This window comes from Mastacembelus armatus, chromosome 23, assembly GCF_900324485.2.
Source record: "Mastacembelus armatus chromosome 23, fMasArm1.2, whole genome shotgun sequence".
NCBI classification, from domain to species: domain Eukaryota; kingdom Metazoa; phylum Chordata; class Actinopteri; order Synbranchiformes; family Mastacembelidae; genus Mastacembelus; species Mastacembelus armatus.
In genome coordinates, this window is record NC_046655.1 from 11,504,567 (window position 1) to 11,520,986 (window position 16,420).

The window sequence follows — 16,420 nt, forward strand, 5'->3', positions numbered from 1 at the left end:
TGAAAGATCTTTATTTCCGTTTACCTTACCTGGACTTCTTAAGTTTACTGAAGGAAATATGACTAATGGATGACTCACTCATGTTGCCCGGTGCCAGTCAGTCTAACATACCAGCTCCGCTCTGTTAATGACTTCATATGTGCAGCAGTGGACAGAATGTTACTTTACTTCATGATTGTGAAAGTATGCTATTGTGAGTGTGTGTTTGTGTACATGTGTGTGTTCTGTGCCAGGCAGCAGGGCTGACAGCTAGTCAGGTACTGAGGACGGTTGGCAGTATGATCCGGCGACTGTTGACCTCTAACAGGAGGTTGTTGCTGGCTGTAGGGCTAAGCACCGGCAGCGTGCAGGTATGGTAGGGAAAGTGTAATATCCATGTGCATGTGTGTGTGCTTGAGACTTTTCACTAAAATCTGTTTCAGTGGCTACCTTAGTGGTTATTAAAAACCACTGACCCCCTACTAAACACCCTGAGGAATTTTCTTTACCGCACCATCCCAGAAATCCTTGAGCCAGATGAGCTTGCCAAAGTGTCTCTCCCAGGCTTCCAGACTTGCGTTTCAGTGCATGGAGCTTGACAAACATGGTTTGTGTGCCCTGAGGCTTGTTCTGCTCTGACATTTCAGCCCTCTCTTCAGAGATGTAAATATTTCAGTGCTTGGTAAACTCCCATGTTACCAAGGTTCTTTCAGACTTTCCAAACTACAGGAGCTGTACTGGTCTGAAAATAAAAGTTGGGATGTATTGATTTTTGTTTCCTGTTCCTGAAGTTTATTTGTGCTCTCCAGTGATTTTGCATGACTTTCCTGAAACATGCAGATTTGCAGACCGAACCTAAGCAAAGTTAATTGTCACTAGATAGGTCTATCAGAAGGTTAATTAGGAAAATGAAACTTAGTGCCAACATCTATACCCATGTTTCACTTCGTAATACACTAATTAGCCTCCTTGTATTAATCTTTGATAAGTAGAGTAAGTTAATATTTGTGATACAATAAACCATGGATTATTTTTAATATGAGGGTGCCAAGGAATATCATGATGTTTTTTCTGATGCAAACCCTCTGAAGGACTTCTGAAAGTCCCTGAGATGTAGTGTTAGCAGCTATGCAGATGTCAGAAAATCTCTCTCAAAATCAGCTTTAAATAATCTCTAAAGTAGCATTCCCAAGAGAAAAGACATGATCACTTTTTTTTCTGCCTTCATGCTAACTAAAATAATAATTCATGTCTGCAGGGCTGTCACACCCAGCAGTCCTCTGTAGTCTTGACCGGACTGAACGGTCACACTAAAAGCTCACACTTTTTCTCTCAGCTCCACTTTCTTTTTGATGTGCTTATCAACATCAAGCCAGTAGCACCTCACCTCATCACTTCTCAAGTATTTGATTTTTTAAGGAAAGTTTCAGGGACAGTTTTTCCTCCTGAGCATATCTGGCCTGAACAATCATTTGAAGCTTGCACAGATATTCCAGACACTAAGGCTGAACTTTGTGTGACTTCTGGTAACAGTAGAGCTCTTTATTTTGGCTCATAGCCATAGTTGTCACTTTTATTTAAAGGCTTGAGTTGAAATTTTGTCTTCTTTGTTCCAGGTTTTGGAGGTGCCCTCTGGAAAACTTCTGGCCAATCTGCTGGGACATACCAAAACAGTGCTGCACTGCCAGTTCACTCAGAATGGCCAAACGCTTATCACATCTTCCGAGGACACCACCTTAAGAGTATGCAACTCTGCATTTGCTTCCTTCCTCTTTTTGTGTATGTTGTTTCTTTCTGTTTCTCTCATTCGTCCTCATCGCCTTTTCTTGCCACATGTGTGGCATGTTCTTTTGCCTCCTCACCAGCCTGTTCCCTATTTCTTCACTGCTATTCATTACTCTTCTCCCCCATCCCCATTTCTCACCTTGAGTAAAACTGCCTGCTCTGCTGAATCGCTCATCTTTACAGTCGTTTGGGTCTCTGTGGTGTTTTCACCTTCCCCTACCTGTTAAACTCTGCCAGCTTTGCTGTCAGCCTCTTCACCTCTTCATTCTTCATCCCTGTTTTTTGACTCCTCTTCTTCACATTCCCTTGCTTTGCCTCTTGGCTGTGCGGCTCTCGATAGCTCTTTATTTGCCTCCCCCTCTTGTGTTGACTGTGTGCAGCTATCTGTGTTTGTGTGTGAGTATTTGTGTGTATTTCAGGCCGTTACGCTCTGTCAACTCCCACCGTTCATGCTCGGTTGCTCATTTCCTCTTTTCTCTCCTCCCCTCTCATCTCCTCCTCCTCCTTTATCATTTCTTTTTGCCGACAGACCTGTCCACTGCAGCACTTCTCTCCTCTCTGACAGCGCAGCATCTCATTCCGTATTCAAGCGGCTGCTGCCTACATCATCACTATTCTCAGACCGTCCGCCGATTATTCAGAAGCTGTTCAAATTCATGCTGTTTGACAGGAAGTGGAAGTGTGTATTTAGATGTTAATGCAGACGCAGAATGAATGTAAAGAGATCTAATGGCACCGATGTTAGCTGATGATGGATTCTAACCTTTAGACCAATGACAGTCTATTCAGACGGGAAAAACAAGGACATAATAAGATGATCTGAAAGATTCTGTATGTCCTGCCCCCACCTGAACTCCTGTCTCTGTTTATTTACCTTCCTACACACATAAAGAAAGCAGTCTGTGATGCCCCATAGCTGAGCGGTTACAGTGGCAAGCCATATACATAATCGCAGTGCATGCATGACATCTGTAGTTCAACTGTGGATCAGTGACTCAAAGATTCCTTGTCCCTGTTTGTTTCTGTGTTGGCCCTGAAGGTGTGGAGGTGGCAGTCAGGGGACTGTATGGTGCTTCAGGGTCATAAAGAGCAGGTCAGATGCTTCTCTCTGTTCTCCACCTCTCCCGCCAACACGCACCTGCTGTCCTGGTCCTTCGACGGCACTGTCAAGGTAAGATTTAGACAAACTCACAGCAAAGGTAACAGCACTTTGAAATCAAACATTTAAACAAGCAGTTTTTCTTGCTGCCTGTAAGGTGTGGGACATAGAAAATGGAGAGAAGCTGCAGGACATCGAGGCTCATCGTGAAGCCATTCTATCCTGTCATGTCTCGCCAGGCGGATGCTTCTTTGCCACCACTTCTGCTGACAAGACTGCTAAGGTTCAACGCTTACACATTCTCATACTCATGGGATGAGACATATCTGTTTGTGCTGCCAGTAAGAATGTGACCTATTACACACCAGTGTATTCCCTCAAACCTCCTTCTGAGCTGATTACTTACAGCACAGACACAAAGAGGCACTGCTGTGGGTGATAGTTGAGGCTAAAGGTTTCTACAGGAAGGAAAAGGCCTTGGAGATTAGTGTGCAGCAGATGGCCCTGAGCCTGGTGAGTTAGCCGCAGGTCAGTCAATCTTGTACACCCACATCCAGTGATTTAATTTGACTGCAGCCCATACTGGCTGACCTATCAGCCTGGCAGGCAAGCTTGCCTGCAACCAACCCACCTCCCTATCTGGATGTCATTTTTTGCCAGGTTGCCATTTACTAACTGCTGCGCTTGACTTTGGCCTGACTTTGACTGACTCAATGAGCTAGAGATGCGGTTTTCCACAAGCCACTCTTAAATCATTGCTATTCCTACTCATCGCCCACAGTAATGAGACTGTATGATCTTTGACGCTGGCTTCTTTTTCAGTGTCATTCATTTTCTTAGATCATAAACGATTTTTGGGTTTTTGTTAGATTTATACGTCTCTATCCAATGTTCAACCATGTATGACAGCTGTTGTTCCTGAGCGTCCAGCATTAGAAACAATACAAAGTCTCTCTCGTAGGCAGTTGATCTAGGGCCAACACCACAGAGTTTCACACGGGAATTTGGATTTGGTTGATGCTTACTGTAGAGAACTGGGTTGCCAGCCAGCCTGGCTTTGGTCAATGGGAGGTAGTGAGAGAGAATGTGTGTTTTATGGATTTGGCAAAGATGATAATTGAGGTGTGTGTGTTGTGGGGCTGGTTAGCAGCCAGTCACATTGTCGTTGCTCTCCAGACCAGGGGCTCTGGTACCTCAAAACACACACTAACACTAAAGTCCCCTGGTCTCCGTCTATTTAGAGGTCAAACCAAAAGGTTCAGCCATGAGTCTTTGTTTAGCACCACAAAAATGAGTATTCTGGTCTGCTCATTTCTTTTCCTTTAGCTCTCTCTCTGTCCCCTTTTTTAGTCTCTTCCTTTTTTTTTCTCCTGACCTTCAACTGAATAGAACTTTGTGTGCAGACAGTTAGCCAGCTGCCAAATGAAGTGTCTAATTATGAACTGTGTTATTTTCTGCGTAGCACAGGATGCAACTGGGGTAAGGAGGAAACACAGAGTGAAAGATTGGGAAGGGAAGAGAAAGGAGGAATGAGTATAAAAAGAATAATGGATGAGATATAGAGATAAGAAAGGAAAATTCCAAAAATGAGAGAGACAACCACAGAGTAAGAGAGTACTCATTAACAGTAGTATCACTGTAAGGCTGATACCATTACCATTACAGGTAGCTTAGTCTTGTTTTAAATGGGTTACTCTATACACAACTGCTGCATTGTGAAAATGAGGTACTACATTGATATATTGCTTTCTGCTCACAGTTGTGGCACTGTGACTCCTGGCAGTGTCTCCACACACTGAGCGGTCACCAGTACTGTGTCCGAAGCTGCCAGTTTTCCTGGGACAGCCGACGCCTTGCAACTGGAGATGACAATGGAGAAATCCGGGTGTGTATCCAGCATGTTCAGCCTTTCCTTAGCCTTTGCAATTCTTATTTTGGTTACTGATTTAAGAATTCAGACTCATTAAATGTGTTCTGCTGCTGGAAAAACAAGCTTTGCACAGTACCTAATTGCAAATTGTGGAATTGGAGAAGGTTGGAAGTAAGAAGATTTTATGGATTTAGGGGGAAAATAAGGTGGCGAAGTGAAGAGGTGGAGGTAATTTGGAAGAAAGTATATAGACATGAGTATAGGCGAGAAGAGAGTTTTTACTGAGCCTACCCCAAGATATTCACATTAGTGTTCCTACACCAAAATGACATTATGTTACTAATAGAAGTATTGGCAGCGCCTTAAACCATCTAATTTAGCATGCAACATACAAAAATGCAGTTACAGCACTGAATATTTATTACAGAGATCACCCCATAATTACAGCTCATCATGCATTTAGATAAAGTGCTTACTAATGCATCATGATTGCTGCAGCACACGCAGGAGGTGTGAGATAAAAGGAAGGAGGCAGGGCTCTTTCTCCAGAGGGGGTGCGGGAGTAGGAGGAGGTACAGGTTGTGATGAAGAGAGCCGGAAGAGGAGGAGATGTCTGACAGTGGGAGGTGGAGAAGAGGGCACAGGCTGTCAAATTAGATCCCTGAGGCCTTGGAATCAGCCTCACTCATACACAAATACACAAGCACACACAAAATAAATGGTTCAGTCCTCTTCAGTCTGCAGCAGCAAATAGAAGCAAAGTATCGCAGTATCAGTCCACAAAGGGTTAATGCCCTCTGGTAGCCTCTGAGCTGAACTGGTCCATTATCCAGAAACGGTTGAATAATCAGTTCCAGTCACAAAATCTCACCCCTGTTTCTATGGAAACAAATGTGAGTCATTCAGTGCAATAGCATGTAAAGTGTTAAATATAGCAGTGCACGTGATATGTCATTGTCTAATGAATGTAGCATGTGAACAGTTGCATAAACAGCTGCAATAAACATGATGTGCTGCACCAGTGATGAAAGTGCATTAGGTGTATTTTCCCATTTAGGTTTGCATTGAAAGTCTTTACAAATTCTCTTCATTTTCTCATTTTATTGAGCTTCAAGGTTCGTTCTTGACCTTTGAACACTGACAAAACACTCATCGCTTTAGATCCACTTACTTTCAGCCACAGCTCACGAATTTCATTAACCAATGTATTTGCTCAGTTGCCATGGAGATGGCTCAGTTGTTATCATGTGACCTCAGCATGGTTTAACCCGATGCCAGAGACCATCCTTGATCTCCCATGATATAGGACCACTTGTTATTACATAAGTCATTTGATAACAACTTTAGTAAACTATCTCCATACAAATGTGCAATGTATGTGATTGTACTATCAGCACCTTTATTTGTTGGACATTGGTTTACCAAGGCATTCAAATGTGCAAACACAGCCAGCATCTGTTGTTTATCATGGCTGTGGTACAACTGTCCTTCACAGATCTGGGGTGTCAAAGATGGTTGTTTGCTGAAGATTTGTTCCCGGGACAGTAAAGATGGCATGGACTCACTCCACGGAGGCTGGGTGACCGACCTTCACTTCTCCCCAGACAACTCTCTTCTGGTCTCAACTGGTGGCTACATCAAGGTATGATGGCAAACACAGATTACATGGTTACCCAGTGCCACAGTGTGTGCGGAGACACAGTTTGGTAGGTGGAAATGAAGACATTGTTCCAAGATAAACTCTTTTTATATCATTTGGGGCATTACGCTGCAGTTTATTTTTTAATTAAGTGACTAATTATTATAGCTCTACAAGACCTGTATTGTTTTATGGTTTTCTGTTAAATTGCAAGACTGGCACAGAAATATTAAACAATGCAGTGGTGATTTACAGTATTTACTGCCATCGTAGGTTGAGGGGGAATTTTAAGTGCAGTTTTTATGACCTCTCAATATGTTTTATAACGCCTTGTTTTAATACTCTGCGGTAGATACAGTGCAGACTGGCAGTTGGCACCAGAAATAACTCTGTGCCGCTTCCCTGCCCACACATGAACTCAAGTGTGTATATACACTTAAAGGTACTTTCACAAAATTATGCAGCATAATTCTTTAACTTTTTTTATGTTTTCATCACTGGATTCTTGTTTGTGTGAGAGGGTGAATTGTTAAAGAGGGCTGATGTGTCACAGTGGAAACAATAGAGAGATGCCTCCAACATGCACCATTGTTACATGACCGATACAGTGGTGCAGGCTTACATAAAAACACTGAACCCTATTGGATGATATCAGTGCTTTCTTGTGACATGACAGTGTGTGTCTGTGTGTGTCTGTGTGCTTGTGTGCGCTTGTATCTCTCTTAATGCCTTTAATTTTACAGAAGATGGGGTCACAGGGCATGCAGCCAAAGCTGAGATCCGATTCGCTGTTAGCTAGGCAATGATGTAATCCTCATGGGAGAGCAATTCTGATCGATGATGCTTTTTTATCTCAGGTTACTCCTGATACTGTGTGTGGGGTTGTGTGGTGTACATGAATATGTGCATGTGCGAGTTTGTTTATACCTACCTGTGTGGGTCGATAGAGATGTGGCTGTTGAGGGCAGTGGATGATATTGTTGAGGCTTTTTAGAGACCGATGGGGGAAAAACACAACATACTGTTGTCCACAGCAGATTTCTACTGTCAGTATCGTACACGAGCCTGGAAATGAGTGCAAACGTGAGAGTCCCAAACACACTTCTTTTACTTAATACCATTTACCATTTATCATTTCAACCCGAAAATTGCGGGTTCGAGTCTCAGGACTGGCAGGAATTGTCGGTAGAGCGGAGTGAACAGCCAGCGCCCTCTCCACCTTCAATACCACAACTGTGGTGAGACCCTTGAGCAAGGCACCGAACCTCTAACTGCTCCCTGGCCGCCGCAGCAATGGCTGCCCACTGCTCTGGGTGTGTGTTCACGGTATGTGTGTGTTCACTTTGGGTGGTAATGCAATTTCCCCATTGTGAGACTAATAAGGGTAAATAACTAACTTTACTTAATACCATATCATTACCATTGGTGTTTTGTTGCATTTTTATCACAACATTAGTTTGGATTTGTAATCAATAATGTAATTCATGTATTATTTTAAACTGTGACCAAACTAGAAACCAGTGTGTTACAGCCACTGAAGTCCACTTATAGCTTCTGTGTGTTTATTAGTGATTTTTACTGACAGGCCTGCTCTGCTATTAAGCATTATTATAGTTCTCATCAGCTTTGTCTTCTGCTACATCATCATGGCAGTCATAATTATTGTAGGAATTCTCTTGCAGCTCACTCCATTACTCCACTCCACACGTTTTTTTTTTTTGGGGGGGGTTTTTTTTTCCTCTTGAGTTGATTGATCATTACACGGACGTGAAGAGCAGTGATGGATTATTAAGCCTGTCTCAAAGGTTGAATTCCTCTGGGAGCTTTGATTGATTAATCTTAAGCTGTTTCGACCAGAGGACTATGAGAGGCCATCCTGTCTGTCATGGTAATTAACATGACAGAGTGTGTACCTCTTATGACAGATAATACAGCCTGCAGAGTGAGGAACTGTGATAATAATCGATCTGTCTTTCTGTTTTAATGATTATTGCCAGTGTGTGTCTCCCTGTTCCCTTGTTTTACAATCACCAAAGGTCCTGAACATAAAATTTATCAGATGCACAGTACTTTAAACAGACTTGATAGTAATAAGTTGATGCTGCACACCTTGTCTCTTCCATGTTTGAGTTGTAGTTATGACAATGATAAGGATACCAGTGAGACCTACTAACAGTTGATGGATCGTTGTAATTATTTTAAGTCCTGGAAAAAGGTTTGGCAGTTATCTGCATGTCGTACTGTAAGGGTATCTGGTTTGTATTCTCAGCTGGTGAAAGGGACAGGTTTCATGATGAAGGGTCAGTGAGATTATGAAGATGTGTATTTGGTAGGTCAGAGACCGATTGATACTTACGTTTGATTATCATTAAACAGTGGCTTAGCTGAGTAGTGCAGCCTTTTTTTGTAGTTAGATAGTAAAAAATAAAGGCTATAAATCCATTTTCACATAGCATCTTTGTCAACTTAGGATTTTCATTTTCATATTGTTCTATACAAGATAATCACTGAACAAAAGCATGAAAGGACCAAATATCCTCAAAATGATGGGTTTCAGCTTCTGAGATGTATATTACATGAGATTAGATTTATAGCTCTCCCACTTTACAGCATCTCATGGTTGAGTAATATTGAGTAACATTGCTATGAAAAACTACTTGTCATTTCTTCAGTGGAGAGCCACCAAAATGCTTACAGTGGCACTAATGTGAAAAATGTTGCTTTTAATGTTTAATCAACTTTGTTATTCACATCAGCTTCATAAGGTGTCAGCTTGATGCAATGGTTGTTTCACTGTTTATGGTCTCGATTCATTGAAATTTTGGCCCTATATGATTTACACACTATTCAGGACACATTTTACAGCTTTCTACACAAATACAACAAAAACTATAGTGCATGTTTAGTATACTTTACCCATCATTACTTTGACAGCATTCCTGGAAGAGAATTGCAGGAGAGATAAACAAAAATAAGCAGAGCAGCAGACGGCATGTTTTTCTTATCCCGATGTGATTCAGTGGCGAGTTTTCAGCTGTCAGATCCTCTCTGATCACAGCTCTGAACATCAGAAGCCTTTCCACACACTGACTCAGTGTGTTGCTGCTAAACGGGATGATGTTGTTATTGGATGGATAAGAGCAGGAGATGTGACAGCGGGTGATGTCTCCCGTGGTTCTCTCTCAGTTGATGGGTTGATATGATGCAATGTGAGGCTTGTAGCATGAGGAGTCCTTATTGTTTGCCTCTTTCTATTTGTCTCCTTGGCTCCCTGTGTGAAATGACGTTTTCTTGTTTATCCCAGTGTTTTTTTTTAAATATTTTTTTATATATTTTACTCATCTCTGTCAGTGCTTCTGCCTTAATCATCTCTCTAGACGCTCCTTTTTCTTTTGTCTCTGCCTCTCGTGTTCTTTCTTTCTGTTTTATCAGTCCCTCCTTGTTTGTGTGCTCAGGTGAATAGCATGGGTGTAATTAAAAGCAGCAGGCATTTGTGTGGTGTGTCTATCTGCTCGTCCAATCCCCTGTTGACTGTTAAACATTTGTTCTTATCACCAAGGTTTCACTTTACATAATGAAAAGAATAACTGCTTGTATTGGCGCATTTGGTTGTAAAATCTTAAGTATACATTCCTGATGCCACGTGTGTGTGTTGTGTGTGTGTGTGTGTGTGTGTATGTCAGGGTGTGATGAAGTGGCGCGAACCAGCCCTTTGTTACATCCTACCCTGGCTCCTATCATCGAATGCTGTACCTGTCTCACACCTGGCCTCGACATACACATAGGAACACGCACACACACTCTCCAAATGCCGAAGAGACAATCTGTCACAGTGCCATGATCCAAGAGGGAGGCGGCAGGTGTGAAAAGGCTCATCCTAGCTGCACAAATGTACACACACACACCCAGCGGCCCAAAATAATTCACACAAAGCTGTCAGAAGGAAAACAAAAGCACTAGAAAAAAATCTCTATAAATATTGACACAGATCTTTCTAACTGTACCTATTTTTACGCAATGAACAGTTGCCCAGATTCAAAAGTGTCTTTATTGACTGAACAGTGACATGAAATGCTTGTTCTTATTTGGCCCTAATCCGAATCTCTCGGTTTGATCATTTCATCAGCAGTGGTGGTAGCTCTGTTTTGGTGGGTACTACTGAAAAAATAGTTAATTATCAGTAAGTTACCATAATTGAAGTGATTAATCATTTTACCATGTGGCAAATTAAATTAAAAATCAGATTACACTGATTCTGCTGATTAGGTTTGTTAACCTTGACCAAGACACTGACCCTCCACTTCTTAGGTGTTTATATTTTTAAACAGGCAAATTGGTTGCCAAATTAATTGTAGTTTGTTGTACAGGTTAATAATAATATCACATTCTTCCTGATGATATGTCATTTCTTAAATATAACAGGACAGTGGCAGCATGTCCTCTAGCTGCTTTTTTTCTACTAACATTTGTAATTCACACACACTTCCAAACAATACATCCCAGATGGATGGGAGTGTTTTAGATGACAGTTCTCCCCTGCCACCTCTGTTGTCAGACATCACTTATCAGCGGCGCCTATGATGGAGGAGAAGGAGACAAACACAATTTCACCGTATCTCACATTTTTACACTCTCTCACTTTCATTTTATTTTTTCTCTGAGTTCCCATAAGACCTAGTCTTCCTGTGTCCTCCTCCAGTGCTATCGCTCTGTTTCACACCATTTGTTTTGTCTTTTTCTGCCATTTTCTTGTCCACTTTGTGTGTCAGAGATTACCTTCATCCATCAGGTCTTCGCCCCTCTCTTGCTTTCTCATCCTGAGCCATCAATGTTAAGTGTATTGTAATGAGGCCTTGGCAGCAAGTGAACTCTTACAGCCAATCATCACTTTAAGCGAGTGGGGAAGGAGGGCAATGAGATAAAATAAAGGCGTGAAGGTTGCGGTGACTTTCCCTCAAGGGACGGAGAATCTGCCAAAGATCAGGAAACTGTTTTTTAGCAATCAGCAGTCAGGAGCCTAAGGAATCGGACTGAGGAGCGAGTAAATATAGTCACTTTTCTGAGCGGTAGTGAGCTTATCAGTCAAGATTCTTATATAATGAGATTAACTAAACCATAAGTAAATGTGTCTCAACTGGCAAAGCAGGTCCTACTGTTTTCTCTTAAGGCCAAACATCAGTCAATCCATGCTTCTTTTTGAGACGAGAGTTGTGTTGTCTCTAGGTGCCGTCTGTCTGAGGTCTGTGTTTGGCTTCAGAAGTCAGATTTAACTTGTAACTTGTTTAACTTTTTGTTGTTAATAATCAAGCAGAATATATGAGAAAAAGGCTAAAATTAGAAACAAAGCAATAATGGGCGAGACAATGTCGCAAAATAAATTAAAATATTTCTACAATACTGTCCATCCATTCTTCCTATGGGTTGCAGAATTTAAAGCCCAGATTCATACACTTGGTCTTTACTATTCAAAGTATATATAAACACAGACATGACTTTATTCAGTCAATCAAACTGTGCAGGTTAATCCATTTCTAAATGCTTTACAGATTATTTGATAATAAGACAGAAAATGTGAACAGATAAAAGGAATAAGTCTCAAACAATAAAAACCCTTAAGTGAAACTGAAGAGAAAAGAGAACAACAAATAGGGAATAAACCATTTAAAAACATGAATACAATAATATTAATGAATAAACACAATAAATATTTTATTCAAAAGCCACATTAAGGAGGTAGGTTTTAAATTTGTGTTTTGAAAATGCCGACACTTTCAGCTGCTCTCAGGTCCTCAGGCAGTCTGATCCATTGGCTCACTATAAAAACTGCAATCCGCCTCCCCAGAAGGTTTTGTCCTTCACTTTGGAACAACTCAAACACTCATCCATGTGAACCTTTGAGGCTCTGCTGGGTCGTAGAAGGTTCATACCGACACATGCTCACATGCAGACTTGAGAAACACGACAGCTCTACTATAAACTGTCACATTTTCGGACTGTGCCAGAGTTCATTCTTTGCTGTCTTCCAGTATAGCTGACTTTGAGGGCCTGCCATTTATCATATATTGTTTGATACCCTCGGGTCTTAATGTTCATGTGCTGTAAAGGGCAGGCCTGTGGCAGTGCTGTGACACACGTCTGGTGCTGTTCTGCAGTCTCCAGCTCTCTTTTTGTTTTTCTTTGTGAGACATGAACTCAGGACGCTTTATTAACAGTCCATTAATATACTGAACCACAGCTTATTAATAGCTGGAGCTTCTGTGGCAACCAATTAGCATTTTGGTTTTCTTTTTCTGACATTTTATTGTTGCAGAGCTGCTTTGATGAAGCCATGCATTATTTACACTTGTAGTTTTTTTTCCAGTAGACTGAAGATTTGTGTAGCATGTTATTATATGTTTTTATGAGCTGTCGGCTTTACTTTGATTCTCACACCCCCATCTCCTTCAGAACTGGTGTCGAAGTCGAAATAACATTTGATAACTGCTGTTTTCAGAGAGGACATGTATGTAAATGAGCCAGTGTAACAGGCCATCGTGCTGGTTCAAGCATCGTTCACAGTTTTAATTTCATCGAGTGCTTTAGTCTTCATGCTGTTTCAGAAGTGAGCACCCTGCAGTGCTGCTCCACGGTAGCAGCAGACCTGCGTCTAAAAATATCTGCAAACACTCCGAAGATGCAAAACATCCCCTGCATCTATCCTTTTTCTTAGAATCTATTGTTCTGCTTTTTTCATTATTTTCTCTTTTCTTATTCCTCCAGAGACTATAAAAAATTCTCATTTTAGCTTGCACTCATTACTCATGTGGTCAAAATACATTCAGACTACATATATTTTCCTTAAGTCCTTGAGTTACTCCTTGGTATTACCATCCTCCTTCCCACATGTGACAAAGCAAGAGTGAAGAACTTTGAAAGACTTGAGCTCGGAGCGCACGTGGCCTGGTTTTGGTGATCTTGTTGTCAGGCTCAGGGTATAAACACAAGCTGGTGAAATATTTATTTGTCTCTGGGAGGCAGTTGTTTCCCCTGTGTTGCTCATTAAGCCAGGGTTAATTGTCTCTGTCTGGAGAAGAAGGGCCTTTGTGTGTGTGAATCACAATGAGACGAAGTGAGGCACAGTGGAGATGGGAGATCAGCGATGAGGTGGAGGGAGATGGTGATGGTGTATGCTTTGTAAAGTGCACAGATACATGTTGGACTTTCTCTAGCACTTTTTTGTCTCCTCTTTCCTTCTGTCTTTTCATACACTTTTGTAATAAACTCTTTGCTTCGTTTTTGTACATATTAAATGTTGTGATCTGAGTTAGTAAATGAGTTGGTAGGCAAAATCTTTTATGTTTGAACACAAACACACCTGATTCTTTTTATTATGCTAGGCTAATCCTCGGCTCACTCTTTTTGCTCCACAAAATCCATTTTCATTTCACTGTCCCTGCTATTTTCCTGGTCACGTCTGTGATGAACAAAGAGTCGCCTGTGGTCATAAAGGAATGTGGGTGAGAGAAAGGAAAGAAGGAAAGTGTGTGAGGGAGAGATGTGTGGAGGATTGTCTGAGCATTAATATTTCAGTCGATGGAACCTTGGATAAATTATTCAAACTCAGTGTCACACTGTTTCCCTCTCTGCAGGCCTTTTGGCCACACACACACGCACACACACGCACGCACGCACGCGCACACACACGCACACACGCACGCACGCACGCACACACACGCACGCACACACACACACACTCTAAATCCCTGGCTTTTTCTTTCTGAAAAATGGAGGCAGCCTTGCAAAATCTCCTGAATCTACTCCAGCTGGTGTCCCCTCTTTCTTTAATCTGCCACCTGCCCTGCCTACATTTATTGCGTGCATCCTGTGGGCTCTGTAGTCTTTATGATTTCTTATAAAGCGTAGAAACTGTACCTATTCCCCCTGGACTCAGTATTGGAGCTATTTATGTTAGAGGAACATGAATGACTTCCCTCCACCCCTTCTGAAAGACGCACCTCTGTGCACATGGACAGGTATTTCTGTTATGTAAGCGCTGCTGACTTTCCCTCAGGTAGCCTGAATAAGGAGACCTATTTAGCCTCACCAGGGCTGACAATATGGGCCCTTCAGAGCAGATTTGTGTTTTTTCTCTGCTGTTAGCTGCAATGAATGAGGGTTGCTCACTCACATGGTGGTAACTCCAGCTTCCCCAGATGTGATTTTGAACCATGTGTACGTGAGCGTGACACTGAGGGAGCTTATCTGAACATGCAGAATGGTGTGGCTTTATAGATAAGGGTTCAGTGGCCCTTGTTTTTTATCATCAAGTTTCCGATGTCTTGTGCGTGTCCTCTTCACCTCCTATTTCCAGTCTATTTTTACTAGTCACATCATCACCATTCTTATAATTCAATGAATGGTTACTTCCCCTCACAGGGTGGGCGATACTATTGAAATCAATATTTATTCATCTGATAATCATGACAAATATAAGCAAAATTACCCTGAAAATTTTAAACCAATATAAATGTGCCAATGTTATAATTTTTTAGTTCTTATTTCTTTACGTTCTCTGGCTTGTAGGAAATAAGGCAGCACAGTGTTACTGCAATATAGGATTTACGTCAACAGTGTTGCCATCAATGCAATTAAGGACTTTGATTTGTCAGCCAACCTTGTAACAAGCCCATGTTCCAGCCATTCTTTGGGATTATTTCAGCAACCTCAGCACAGAAGCAAGAACAGTTGCAGTGTTGGATGTTCAGAAATATTTTCAACCACAAAAAATAAAACGGTCACTCAGTAAACATGCCCAGGGCTATTGTTCTCCCATCAGCAGCAGAAGTATGCATATACTGTTTAGTCACTTAGCTACTACATGCATCACCGTTTCTCCCATAAATCAATGGACTGACAGTGATGGTGTTGATCTCAGCACATCAGCCATCTGCTCTGAGGATGTGTACACACACAAACAAGGCTCTGCGTTCTCATAAAATCCACAGACCCTTATGGAAATAGCTTTACCTTGTGTAGCTGTTGTGTTTTTCTGTATAAAGCATTTTCATTTGTTTCTTTTAGTGCACCTCTGAGTTGTCTGACATCCCTTGCATTTGCATTTTCATCTTTTTTTCTCTTTTTTTGTCTTGACTCTGAGAAATCACATTTTTACTCCATTTCTCTGCTTCTTATTGCTGTCCCCATTTCATGCAAAATCCATAAATATGCATGCCATCCAGTCTAGTTTCATCACCATCCTCTGGTGTGAATGATTCAACATAGTGATTTTCGGGCCTTTTTTCCCCTTTGTAATAAATCTAGTCTCACTCTGAAACATACACCATTTTAGCACTTTCTGTCCATACGTCTGCCTCCACTGCACTGCAGAGCCAGCGGACTCTTTTAAACATTTATTCTGCACCAGCTCTTTCTCCATGCATCACGTCTCAGTGTTAATCATTTTTTATAACTAGTTGAAGTTGTGTAGTGTCCTTTATTTTCTGTTTCATCACGAAGTTTCATCATCCGTCTGTTGCCCTTGTTTATCGTGGGATTCAGTCTCACTGTTCTTCCACCCCTTCATCTGTTTGGCTGTTTATTTCTGTATTTAAACATAAATGTGTGTCTGTGGGTTTGCAGGCATTTGAGTATTATTTCTTTGTTTGAGCTGGCAGTGCTTTGGTGCCTGACAGCCATCTTTATTTCCATTTAGATGCAAGTACTCTTTAACCAATCTCTCATTACCTACTTTGAGGTCTGCTCTGTGTTTATGTGTTTTATCCCTTCACTTCTGTATTGATCCCACCTGGTCTGTCTTTCTTCATCCAACCATACTTCTCACTTTCTACCTTCATCTCTGGATAAAACTGTCTAGATCCCCTTCATAATGAATGATCTGTGAAAAAAAGAATATATGTTGCAGCCCTTGGTGCTCTCTTGATTTACTGTTTGAAATGGGCTGCTGTAGGTCTCATAGTCTGACCTTGAAAATGTTTTTGCTCAGGCATCAAATTAAAAACTGCCCATTAATTTTTCAGCTAAAATTATTATTATTTTTATTTAGGAAATT

The 16,420-nt window shown here is 41.4% G+C and overlaps 1 protein-coding gene across 2 annotated transcripts in view; it reads left to right on the forward strand.

Annotated features, from left to right (window-relative positions):
• apaf1 (apoptotic peptidase activating factor 1) overlaps positions 1–16,420 on the forward strand; it is a 29,798-nt gene that overhangs the window by 9,985 nt on the left and 3,393 nt on the right. Inside the window, exons 22-27 of one of the 2 annotated variants that reach the window (XM_026327131.2) lie at positions 234–350; positions 1,596–1,721; positions 2,804–2,935; positions 3,021–3,146; positions 4,623–4,748; positions 6,229–6,375. In XM_026327131.2, the coding sequence (XP_026182916.1) occupies positions 234–350; positions 1,596–1,721; positions 2,804–2,935; positions 3,021–3,146; positions 4,623–4,748; positions 6,229–6,375 (774 nt within the window). The remainder of the gene's footprint in view (positions 1–233; positions 351–1,595; positions 1,722–2,803; positions 2,936–3,020; positions 3,147–4,622; positions 4,749–6,228; positions 6,376–16,420) is intronic. The other variant, XM_026327129.2, reaches the window with a different exon arrangement.